The sequence below is a fragment of the Neovison vison genome, chromosome X (assembly GCF_020171115.1).
Source record: "Neovison vison isolate M4711 chromosome X, ASM_NN_V1, whole genome shotgun sequence".
Classification (NCBI taxonomy): Eukaryota; Metazoa; Chordata; class Mammalia; order Carnivora; family Mustelidae; genus Neogale; species Neogale vison.
In genome coordinates this window covers 117,430,613-117,443,391 of record NC_058105.1, presented here as the reverse complement: position 1 = coordinate 117,443,391, position 12,779 = coordinate 117,430,613, and the positions used below count along the sequence as shown (strand labels likewise).

General features: G+C 39.5%; 1 protein-coding gene across 3 annotated transcripts in view; it reads right to left on the bottom strand.

Moving 5' to 3' along the window:
- SCML2 (Scm polycomb group protein like 2) overlaps window positions 1–12,779 on the bottom strand; it is a 98,999-nt gene that overhangs the window by 72,644 nt on the left and 13,576 nt on the right. For 2 of the 3 annotated variants that reach the window (XM_044234651.1, XM_044234653.1), the window contains exons 1-2: window positions 7,683–7,716; window positions 3,322–3,387 (exon numbers count right to left, since the gene is read on the bottom strand). In XM_044234651.1, the coding sequence (XP_044090586.1) occupies window positions 3,322–3,387; window positions 7,683–7,704 (88 nt within the window). In that variant the 5' untranslated portion in view covers window positions 7,705–7,716. Of the gene's footprint in view, window positions 1–3,321; window positions 3,388–7,682; window positions 7,717–12,779 lie in introns of those variants that run through there. The other variant, XM_044234652.1, reaches the window with a different exon arrangement.

The following is a 12,779-nucleotide window of genomic DNA, read 5'->3' as shown; positions in this document are numbered from 1 at the left end:
GGGACTGAGCTCTATATCAGGCTTCCTGCTCAACAGGGAGTCTGCTTCTTTTGCTCCCTCTCCCTCTGTGTGTGCTCGCTCTCTCTCTCTCTCTAGCTCTCACCCTCTCTCAAATAAATAAATAAAATACTTAAAATAAAATAAAATAGTGAAAATGGAGATCCATGGTTCCAAAATTAACTAACCAGAATATTTTAGTGACCTCCTAAGCATTAACCTGACAATCAGGAAACCCAAAGTCCTAACTAAAGCTCTACTATCATATGACCTTGGAAAGTATTAAAGAAAGAACAAAACAGGGGCACCTGGATGGCTCAGTTGGGTATGCATCGGACTCTTGGTTTCAGCTCAAGTTATGACCTCGCGGTCATGGAATCAAGCCCTGCGTTGGGCTCCATGCTGAGCACGGAGTCTTGCTTGGGATTCTCTCCCTCTCTCTCTGCCCCTATCCCTGCTCACACCCTCTTTCTCAAACAAAATATATAAATATTTTTTTTAAAACAGGGGTGCTTGGGTGGCTCAGTCAGTTAAGCTCCTGACTGGATTTCAGCCCAGGTCATGATCGGAGTTGTGGGATCAAGCCCCACATTGTGCTCCACACTTAGTGGGGAGTCTGCTTAAGGATTCTCTCTCTCCCTCTCCTTCTGCCCCTCCCCCTGCTCATCTCTCTCTCTCTCAAATAAATGAATCTTTAAAAAAAAAAAACATACAAATGGAGGAGGAAATCTGACTATGATATCATTAAAGAGCCAACATTCCAGGAAGAAAGGAGTGTAAGGTGAAGATAATGACAGGGAAACTATAATTATTTCACAATAATACCTCAAATAAACCAGCTGCATTTATAAAATTTCTCAATGACACTGGAAAAAATTCATTTAACACAATTTCCTAAATATTTTATCACTAATTGTGTCTGAATGGGCTACAGTTTGAGCTAGCAAATCCTTTATACGAGTATTCTGCAATATGATCATTTTCTATCACACTGCTAGCTAATGATCCTATGTAGCATTTAACCGTCAGAGCCTTAACTTTTTTCTTTATTCTTAAGGCAGTATTTTCAGTCCCCAAAACTGCTCAGTTTGGCTGCCCACATGCTGAGACCCTACCAATAACACAGGGGAAACACACATAGCAAAAGCCTTTATTTAGATTTAGATTCACTGAAATTTAGATTGACATATCTTCAATAATACCACAGCTGGAATTCTTTTTTTTTAATATTTTATTTATTTATTTGACAGAGAGAGATTACAAGTAGGCAGAGAGGCAGGCAGAGAGAGAGAGGAGGAAGCAGGCTCCCTGCTGAGCAGAGAGCCCGATGCGGGACTCGATCCCAGGACCCTGAGATCATGACCTGAGCCGAAGGCAGCGGCTTAACCCACTGAGCCACCCAGGCACCCCCACAGCTGGAATTCTTGACCCAGAGCCAAAATCGTCAGAAAGTCTTACCCAAACCTGAGGACCCAGTCTGCCTCTGCATCTTATCCTAATGGACAGACTGGATCAGAGGAACTTTATTCTCCCTCAGAAAAGAGGCCTGGCAAATGACAGGTTTGTTCATGAGACAGGTGTACACATGTACACTTCCAACTGTCACTGATCTGTAAGATGAGACGTTAGGGTCAGGGCCCTGAGAAATATCCACAGGTATCTGTCAATTTGATTAAGTAATCTCTTTTTTTTTCCAATCAAGTTTGAGAATTTTGAAAAGTTACTAGTTTTAATCTTTAAGAATATATTTTTTAAACTTTATTTTTATGAAAGGTCCAGAATAGCAAATCTATAGATAGAAAGCAGGTAAGTGGTTGCCTAGAGCTAAGAGAAGGAAAAGGTATTGGGGGAAAACAGGGAATGACTACTAACTGGGCACAGGATTTCTTTTTAGGATGATGAAAATGTTCTCAAACTGATTGTGGTGATAACTGCACAAGTCTATGAAGATACCAAGAACCAATGAATTGTATACTTTAAATGGGTGAATTCTATGGTATGTGAATTATAGCTCAGTAAAATGATTTAAAAAAACAGATGGAGAATCTGTAGGGATAAGGAAGAACATTTTAACTTAATGGCCTCCATTTCCTTGGAGGGTTTTGGGGGTTGGAGGGAATTGCTAAAGAACAAATAAAGTCAATGGAAAAGGTCGCTAAGGAAGCACTGGGGGTCCAGCCACAGTGAGAAAGAGTGATTCCATGCAGATTACCTCTCCAGGCAACCTTCCTGTAGGAACAGAAGGTGAACTACCCCAAGAGTGGGGCTGGAAGGACAGATACAACAGAAAAACAAGGGGCAAAGGTTTGCCTGGAAAACTCCAATAAACACAGTAAATTTGTTACAGTTATTTTTTTTATTCAGGTTTTTGTGTGCATATGACTAATTTTTTTGTTTTCCTTAAGAGCAGGTACAGTGGGATGCCTGGGTGGCTCAGTCGTTAAGCATCTTCCTTCATCTCGGGTCATGATCCCAGGGTCCTGGGACTGAGCCCCAAGTTGGGCTCCCTGCTCAGCAGGAAGCCTGCTTCTCCCTCTACCATTCCCCCTGCTTGTATTCCTTCTCTTGCTATCTCTTTCTTTGTCAAATAAATAAATAAAATCTTTAAAAAAAAAAGAGCAGGTACAATGGGTCAGATCCTACCTTCTGAGTCCCTGATGCAGTGCTATACACTTGCTGTACATGATATGAAATTTAAAACATGAATTAATAACTCAAGGCTAATAAGCATTTACTGAAAATTTACTGTATGCCAGGCATTATATTAGGTGCTTTACATTCATTTTCTTTATTTAATTCCAACAGTCCCATGAAGTAAGTAGTATCATCCCTGTGCTACAGAAAAGGAAAAAGAGACTAAAAACACTGAGTAATTTGCCCAAGGTCAAAAGGCCAGTAAAAAATGAAGTCAGGATTCTAGAACAGGTCTCTCAGACCTCCCTATGCCTAAGCTTTTATCCAATGAACTACCTTTTGACCATCAAAAAAAGGATTTTCACATTGATTCTAATACTAGAAGAAGAGTTTCTATTAATAATCAAAGTATCATTTTTAATTTTTAATAAATGGTAATTACTAGCTAGGTATCTTTAATTTGGCAAAAATTATACTGAAAAGTATGATTTTTTTACTTTAATTCCATACCAATTTATGTCTAAAATAAAGCCAAAGTAAAATTTTCAAAATAAAATCTTTTATCTTTCCTATTGCTCAGATTTTATATTTACAGTTTACTATACATAGACTATACCGAAAGCAAGATGAGTTCATATTAACACTGAGTGAAAAGAAAAATATATTATACTGAACTACTTTAAAACCTACCATTTTGCACAGAAGTACCTGAGTGAGGAGGTTTCTCTTGATTTTCCTTCTTGACATCCATTGAATCTAAAAAATGAAAGAAAATAGTGAGCAACATTGGAAGGCCATAGCAAAAGTCTAAAAGAGCTCTTAGGAAACCTATAAATTAGGGTGCCTCAGTCGGGTGAGTGTCATACTCTTGGTTTTGGCTCAGGTCATGATCTCACGGGGCATGGAGTCGAGCCCTGCATCAGGCTCTGTGCTCAGCAGGGAGTCTGCTTGAGATTCTTTCCCTCTGTCCTATAAAACCTATAAACTAAAACTATTTTCTAACAGGACCCAGATTTAATTTTATAATTAATATCCTCATTTTCTGCATAGGATTTCACTTTCTAACATACTGTGTAGCCTACAATACAATTTATTTTGTTTATTGTATGTCTCATTCGATTCAAATGTAAGCTCCAAAAGGGAGCATAACATCCTCTACCTCATCTCTAAAATTTAAAAAAAAAAAAAAAGAATTAACATACCCTAGAAATAAACTGCATGCTTTTAAGAGTTTAAAACATAAGAGGGAAACTTGAATATGATATAATTCAATAGACTAGGCAGAGATTTTTCTCTGTGCCAAGCTGAGGAACTCCAACAGCACTAGACCTTGTGACTTTACAAATCTTAAAGGACTCATTTTTTAAAATTAATCATAATACTGGGGGGAGGGGGGTTGGGAGAAGAGGGGTAGGGTTATGGACATCGGGGAGGGTATGTGCTTTTGGGTAAATTGGAAGGGGAGGTGAACCATGAGAGACTATGGACTCTGAAAAACAATCTGAGGGGTTTGAAGTGGCGGGGGGGGGGGTGGGAGGTTGGGGTACCAGGTGGTGGGTATTATAGAGGGCACGGCTTGCATGGAGCACTGGGTGTGGTGAAAAAATAATGAATACTGTTTTTCTGAAAATAAATAAATTGGGAAAAAAATTAATCATAATACTATTATACTAAAAATAATTAAATAATTAAAAATAATTCCTTAATAACATCAAATAAGCAGTCAGTGTTCATATTTCCTCAAATGTCTAAAATAAGTATGTCTCTTTGAATCAGGACCCAAATGAAGTCCATATGTAGAACTGGCTAATAAATGTCTTAAGTTTCTTTTGATACTTATAGGCTCCTCCTCCCCTTCTTTTTTCCCCCCTCTTCCTCTGGGAATTTTTTTTGCTCATGGTTATCAGTTTAGTTTTATAGTCTGGATTGCGCTGACTAGCTCCTGTGGCGCAGGTTCTTCTGGTCCTTATCTTTTCTCTAAATATAATGTATTAGTGGGGCACCTGGGTGGCTCAGTCAGTTAAGTGTCTACTTTCAGCTCAGGTCATGATCCCAGGCTCCTGGGATTGAGTCCCACATTGGGCTCCTTGCTCCGCGGGGAGCCTGCTTCTCCCCCTACCTCTGCCTACTACTCCCCCTGCTTGTGCTCTATCTGACAAATAAATAAAATCTTAAATAGAAAGCTAGATAGATAGACAGTACTAGTATTTTGATTCAGAAGAGCTTAATCAGATTCAGGTTTGGCTTTATTGCAGAGAGGAGAGAAAAAGGTGACTTCACAGGTGGTGTTGTGTACTTCTTGCAAGAAGCTCCTAATATCTAGCTCTCTTTCTTTTTGTGATCTAAACAGCCACAGGTGGCTACTGCCTAGATCCATTAGTTCATTAATGGTTACAAAATGGAGATATTCTAATTTTATCATCCTGTCTTTATTAGCCAGTAAACTTAAATAGAAAGAAACCCCTCCTCTTTAAATATTCAATTACCTGAGGTACATATCACATAGGAAAGTCACAAGCAGCACTTCTTTTCTTTCCTTTACTTTCTAATTTTCAAAATAATTAGCTGGAGGGGCGCCTGGGTGGCTCAGTGGGTTAAGCCACTGCCTTCGGCTCAGGTCATGATCTCAGGGTCCTGGGATTGAGTCCCGCATCGGGCTCTCTGCTCAGCGGGGAGCCTGCTTCCCTCTCTGCCTGCCTCTCTGTCTACTTGTGATTTCTCTCTGTCAAATAAATAAATAAAATATTTAAAAATATATATATAATTAGCTGGATCCCAAGCATTCTCCACAGATGACCAGTGGGTTTTGTTTTGCTCAAACATGAGCTCATGAATTTAACCACACTTAATGTGTTGCCAATCTATCACGGTTTTCTCTTACTGATGCCCAAACTGTCAAACGACAAGCTTCTCAAAGAAGGATCTATGAATGATACCAGATATACAATTTAAGGTAACAGATCTACTTTCTGGTTACGACTCAGTGCGCCTCTTCAAGATGTATGAACATTTAAGACGGATATATAAGGTGCTTTCTATTTACACGATTTGAATGTACAAAGTTTAAATGTATAAAATTAATGTACAAAAATTAAATGTACAAAGAAAGTACAGAGTTGTATTTACTAAATAGTTCTACAGCAAGACTTTCTAATAGGAGAGAAAGTTAAACTGTAAAGGCATGGTTCCTGCTCTAGAGAAGCTGAGAATCTAGTTAGAGACTACACTAAACACTTGACAAAACTGAGAATAGCAGAGGACAACATTTAGCAGTCAGCCACAGAAAAGCTGATAAGAGACACAGGACTTGAACTGGGTCTTGAAGGAAGAACAGGATTTAGGATGGCAAAGGTGTGCAGGATGTATTATACAAAAGAAAATACAGCTGACCCTTGAGTAACATGGAAGTTAGGGGTACCTATTACCTATAGTCGAAAATCCACAAATAACTTTTGACTCCCCAAAATCTTAACTATTAATAATCTAGAAATGGTTCATTTAGGAGTTTTTTCAAAATGCCACAAATCTCCAAAAAGTTTCCTAACATATTTATAAGAAAAAAAAAACACATATTAAGTGGATCCATGCAATTCAAACTCATGTTGTTCAAAGGTCAACTACACGACACAAAAGAGAGAGTGAAAATGAGTGTGGTATATCCAAGGCAAGGTGAGCAGACTTCTCACTAAAGCAAGACAAGATGAAGCATTTTTTAAAAATTTGTTTGTTTGCTTGTTTATTGGGGAGGCGCAAAGGCAGAGGGAGAGAGTGAATCTTAAGCAGGTTCCATGCCCGGCACGGAACCCAAGATGGGGCTCGATCTCATGACCCTGAGATTGTGCCCTGAGCCAAAATCAAGAGTCAGTCGCTTGGGGCACCTGGGTGGCTCAGATAGTTGAGCATCTACCTTTGGCTCAGGTCATGATCTCCAGGTCCTGGGATCAAGCCCCACATCAGGCTCCCTGCTCAGCAAAGAGTCTGCTTCTCCCTCTCTCTCTGACCCTTCCCTAGCTTTTGTTCTCTCTGTCTCTCTCTCTAAAAAAAAAAAGCTCAGTCGCTTAAGCAGCTAAGCCACCCAGGCACCTCAGGATGAAGCATTTTTTAACCAATCGTATTAGAGTTAGAATATATGGATTCTGATTTTGACTCTATCACAGACTGTTGTATGATCTGTTCACTTAAAATCCCTGAGTGTCAGTTTTCTCACTTATAAAACCAGGAAGAAGGGGCACCTGGGTGGCTCAGTCGGTTAAGCATCTGCATTAGGCTTGGGTCATGATCCCAGGGTCCTGGGATCAAGCCCCGAACTGGGCTCCCTGCTCAGTGGGGAGCCTGCTTCTCCCTCTCCCTCTGCTGTTCCCCCTGCTGTTCTCTCTCTCTGTGTCTCTGTCTCTCTCTCTCTCTCTCCGCCAAATGAATAAATAAAATCTTATTTTAAAAAACTAGGAAGGAAAAACAAAATTATCTTTAATAGCTACTCAGTTCTGAAATTCCAATTGTAAGCACCTAACATCTCTTATAACTTTATTTCTTTTTTTTTTCAAGATTTTATTTATTTATTTGACAGAGAGAGATCACAAGTAGGCAGAGAGGCAGGCGGGGCGGGGGGGGCAGGCTCCCTGCTGAGCATAGAGCCTGATGGGGGGCTTGATCCCAGGACCCTGGGATCATGACCTGAGTGGCAGGCAGAGGCCTTAACCTACTGAGCCACCCAGTCGCCTCCTATGACTTTATTTCTAAAAGGACTTCTTTTTCAAAAGTTCAGTCTAGGGGGCGCCTGGGTGGCTCAGTGGGTTAAGCCGCTGCCTTCGGCTCAGGTCATCATCTCAGGGTCCTGGGATCGAGTCCCGCATCGGGCTCTCTGCTCAGCAGGGAGCCTGCTTCCCTCTCTCTCTCTCTGCCTGCCTCTCCATCTACTTGTGATTTCTCTCTGTCAAATAAATACATAAAAAAAAAAAAATCTTAAAAAAAAAAAAAGTTCAGTCTAGCAGAAGGTACTCATCCCAAATGAATAACTAAAAATATCATCATGTTTAGAAAGTAAATCTTACCTTCATTCACTGTTTGCCCCATGATATTGTTTTCTGGTACTCTCCTACAAGGAGAAAGATCAATTAATGCCTCCTTTTAGCTTATTTCTGAAAGGCATTATTATTAGAAATCAGTTATAGATTTAGATCATTTTAATTTATTTCTCTTGAATAAAAATAAGTTCAACAGATCTGTAGTTGGCAGGGGCTGGGAAAAGAGGGACTAGGGGAGTGACTACTAATGGCTATGGGTTAGGGGGTCTCTTTTTTGTGGTGATGAAAATATTTTGGAATTAAATAGTGGTAATAGTTATACAGCCTTGTGAAAACACTAAAAACAAATGAATTATAACACTTCAAAAGGGTGAATTTTATGGTTAAATGAATTAAAAAGAGGAGATGGTAAATTGATAGAGTTAGGATTTAATCTGAGGCCTATCCCAAAACCCACTTAAGCCCATATTATGGAGAGGTGGAAGAATCATGACTGTGTTGATAAAACTTTTAAGAACTACAAGAGTCAAGTCTTCTAACAAGATAATTACTTGTTCAAAGACCTATGTATTGTGAGCCATTAATTCATTCATTAATTCAGACTTTTCCTGCATGTCCTCAATATGCCTGGCAATCTACAGCAAAGACAAATAATACACTGTCCTTGCCCTCCAACAGCTCCATCCGGTCAGAAATAGGCTTATGAATAAAACACAATATGAAAGCTATAGAAGAGGTACGTACATAGAAATATTTAATATAGCAATAAGATATCCATCTCCCATTACTCTGTGTGCCTGTGGTCAGAACATGATAATGTGTATAATGGAAGATAATTTGTTATTTAAAGAAGCCCATGAAGAATACATTCATTAAGCTACCCAGAACACCTTCTGCATCTCTGACTCAAAAGACTTAAAAGCTCAAGCATCATCTCCTCAAAATATGCTCCTTTTGACATTATTGTTTCTCCTACCAACACACTACTCTTCCAGATGCTTGGGATTTAAAACCTCAGGTATGACTGAATGTGTGAGGTTCTTTTCTTTCACTCACACATTCAATCAGTAGCCAACATGCACTCTCTCGTATCTCCTCCCCCTGGCACTAACTAGTTTATATTCTCATTAGGTCCTGCCTGGTCTAATACCATAGTCACCTAACTTCTTTTCCCATAAGGGTCTTTCCCCACCACGACCTACCCAATACATGTCATATATGGACTAAGCTGCTTTCTGCCCAAATCATCTACCTGCTTCAGTGATTTCACTGCGTATTGAATTGAACAAAAAATCTTAAGGTCCCTCACAATTGCAAAGCCACCTGATCGTCTACCACCTACAGGTATCCTGTGGCCTCGCTCAAAACTCATCATGTTGTTCTATACGCATGGAATACCCTTTCTTCTGCTGCTTCTTGAAACCCTATCCATCCTTTAAGACCAAACATAAATCCCACCTCTTTCTTAAAGACTTTCTTGGTGCTTTCTATATCACCACCATCTGTTTCCAGGTGTGATATAGTCATTTAACAAATATTTACAGAATTCCTATAAGCTTGGTACTGTGTAGACAGAAGAAACACAATCTATTACAAATGACCTTGGAAATCTAGTGAGAGAGACATATTAACAAGTAATTATTGAACAAAGAATAAAATACAAGCTCTATTAATAGAGGTAAAATTGGTGCTCTGTGCGAAAACAAAAACACAATTAACTGGGAATATAAAAGAAGCCTTTTCAAAAGAAGTGGCACTTGAACTGGTCCTTTAAAGATGAGTATTTCAATGAGCAGAGAAGACAAAGAGAGGAATTTCAGGCTGAAGACACTATGAGTGGCCACTAAAGAGGATCCTGCCTCCTCTACTTGATTATGAAATGCTAGAGTTGCTCAGTTTCCTACTGAGCTCTTATTTCCCTCTACAGTCTCTCTTGGTCCATGCCCTCAGAAGCCACCTGTACAGAGATGATCCACAAACCCCTTCTGAGACATCAGCCCTGAAAGTCAGACTGAAATAATCAAATGAATTAAATATTCAATACTACTGTGAGTGAGGATGTTTCCAATTAAAGACCATAGTGGAGTGGCTAAAGAAAAAGACGAAGTGAGGGCGCCTGTGTAGCTCAGATGCTTAAGCCTCTGCCTCTGGCTCAGGTCATGGTCCCAGGGTCCTGGGATCAAGCCTGCATTGGGATCCCTGCTCAGCATCCCTTTCCCTCTGCCCCCCCTACCCCACTCATGCTCTCTCCCTCTTACTCACTCTATCTCAAATAAACAAACAAAAAATCTTAAAAACAAAATTTGAAAACAAGAGACAAAGCCAAAGTGGAAAAAAAAAAAAAAGATAAAGGGAAAAAAAAAACCAGAAAAAGAAGACAAAGTGAAAATCCTGCTTGGATTCAGAGTGCTGAATCCAAACAGAAAGTAAAGGGCAATGAGCTATACTCCAGGTAGGGAGTCAGAGAGTAAAAAGCTGTGAATTACATTAAAATAAGTTCTACTACTAGACATAGGGGCTCAGTTGAAAAACTGAGGGATGTGTCACACACAGAGGGTACATCCAGGTTCCTATGCCCTTCTCTCAAATCTCTAAACCATTAACTGAATTCTTCGGGTGGTTTTTTTTTTAAAGATTTTATTTATTTATTTGACAGAGAGAGACACAGTAAGAGAGGGAACACAAACAGGGGGAGTGGGAGAGGGAGAAGCAGGCCTCCCACTGAGCAGGAAGCCTGATGCAGGGCTCCATTCCAGAACACTGGGATCAATGACCTGAGCCGAAGGCAGACAGTTCACAACTGAGCCACCCAGGCACCCCCCATAACTGAATTCTTAATCTCAACTGTTATCCCTTGCTCCCATTAGTTGAGTAAGTAATCTTACAATCCTTGAAGGTGAAGATACATGTATAGAAATGATTAAAAGTAAATCTTTGAAGACTTACATAAATAAATCCACCTACCATGCACGTAAGTTGGAAGATTTCTTAAGTAGGCATAAAACTGCACTAACCATAAAAGAAAATAATAAACTGTACTTAATAATGTATCCAAAGGCAATATTTAATCAAAACAGTGGTATTAGCATAAGGATTGACATATAGACAAATGGAACAGAATAAAGTCCCCAAAGATGCACATATATATGGTGAACAGATTTTTTTTTAAAGATTTTATTTATTTATTTGACAGAGAGAGATCACAAGTAGGCAGCGAGGCAGGCAGAGAGAGAGAGAGGAGGAAGCAGGCTCCCTGCTGAGCAGAGAGCCCGATGCGGGACTCGATCCCAGGACCCTGAGATCATGACCTGAGCCAAAGGCAGCGGCTTAACCCACTGAGCCACCCAGGCACCCAGGTGAATAGATTTTTAACACAAGTGCCAAGGTAATTTAATAGAGAAAGGATACGTTTGGGTTTTTTTTTCTTTTTTCAACAAATAGTACTGAAACATTTCCATGTACGAAAAAAAAAAAAAAAAGAAAAACAACTCTTATCTTAGAAGTGAATACATAAAAATTACCTCAGAAAAGATCACAAATTTAATGTAAAGCCCACAACTATAAAATTTCTAGAAAAAAACAGAGACCTTGTGACTCTAAGTTAAGCTATGACTTCTTAAATATGACACAAAGAAGCACAACACATCAGAGGAAAAATTGATACACTGGTCTTTATCAAAACTAACAACTGCTCTTCAAATAATACTGTTAAGAAAAGGATAGGCCACAAAATAGGAGAAAATACCTGCAAAATATGTATCCGATAAAAGATCTGCATCCAGAATATATAAAGAACTCTTACAATTCAATTTTTAAAAGGCAAACAGCCCAATAAAAACATAATTGGCAAAAGATTTGGGCAATCACTTTGCTAAAGAAGATACACAAATGGCCTGTGAAGCACGTGAAAGATGGTCAACATCATTACTATTTGGGAAAGCACAAATTAAAATCACAATGAGATACAACTCATTAAATGGCTAAAATTAAAAAGACTGACAATACTGGGCGCCTGGGTGGCTCAGTGGGTTGAGCCGTTGCCTTCGGCTCAGGTCATGATCTCAGCGTCCTGGGATCGAGTCCCGCGTTGGGCTCTCTGCTCTGCAGGGAGCCTGCTTCCTCCTCTCCCTCTCTCTGCCTGCCTCTCTGTCTGCTTGTGATCTCTGTCTGTCAAATAAATAAATAAAATCTTTGAAAAAAAAAAAAAAAGACTGACAATACCAAACATTGATGAGGATGTGGAACAACTAGAACTCTCATACACTGCTGGTGGGTATAAAATAACTCTTTTAAAGATTTTACTTATTTATTTGAGAGACAGTGAGAGAGAGAGCACGACTGGGGAGGGGCCGAGGGAGAGGGAGAAGCAAGCTCCACGCTGAGTGCAGAGTCCAACATGGGGCTCAATCGATTGCCAGGACTTCGGGATCATGACCTGAGCCACCCAGGTGCCCATAAAATGAGTATTTTTTAATAAACTTTTTTAAAAGATTTTATTTATTTATTTGACAGAGACAGATACAGCCGAGAGAGGGAATACAAGCAAGAGAGAGTGGGAGCCAGATGTCTGCCTTGATCCCAGGACCCTGGGACCATGACTCGAGCCTAAAACAGATGCTTTAACAACTGAGCCACCCAGGTGCCCCCAAAATAAGTACTTCTATAAAAACAGAACTTTCTTGGGAGTTAAATGCAATGCAAATATTCTTAACTTTAAAACCAATGCTCTGGAATCCAAACCACTTACTTTAAAGGTAGAACCACAGACCAAGGAATAAAATAAACACTACTTATCCCCAGATAAAGACTAGAAGAATTCCAGATCCCTTTAGTTTGAGATTAGCCATATTAGATAAGATCAACTCTTTCAGAGTTTGGAACTTTTCCTTTTCAGTTATCGTAGTCACTCAGTACCTATGAGCAGATATATCTCTTTTAAAGTCCACAGTCATGCCAAATAAAGCCTTCAATACACAAAAAGAACTCAAACTGTTTATGAGTACATGCGTCAGGGACTCAGTAAGCTTTCCCTTTCAGTCCTCATGGTGTTAAAGTGCAGTGAGTTGTTTGAAGACACCATTCAGAATCTTAACTATAGAGAATAAACTTAAGGTCATCAGAGGG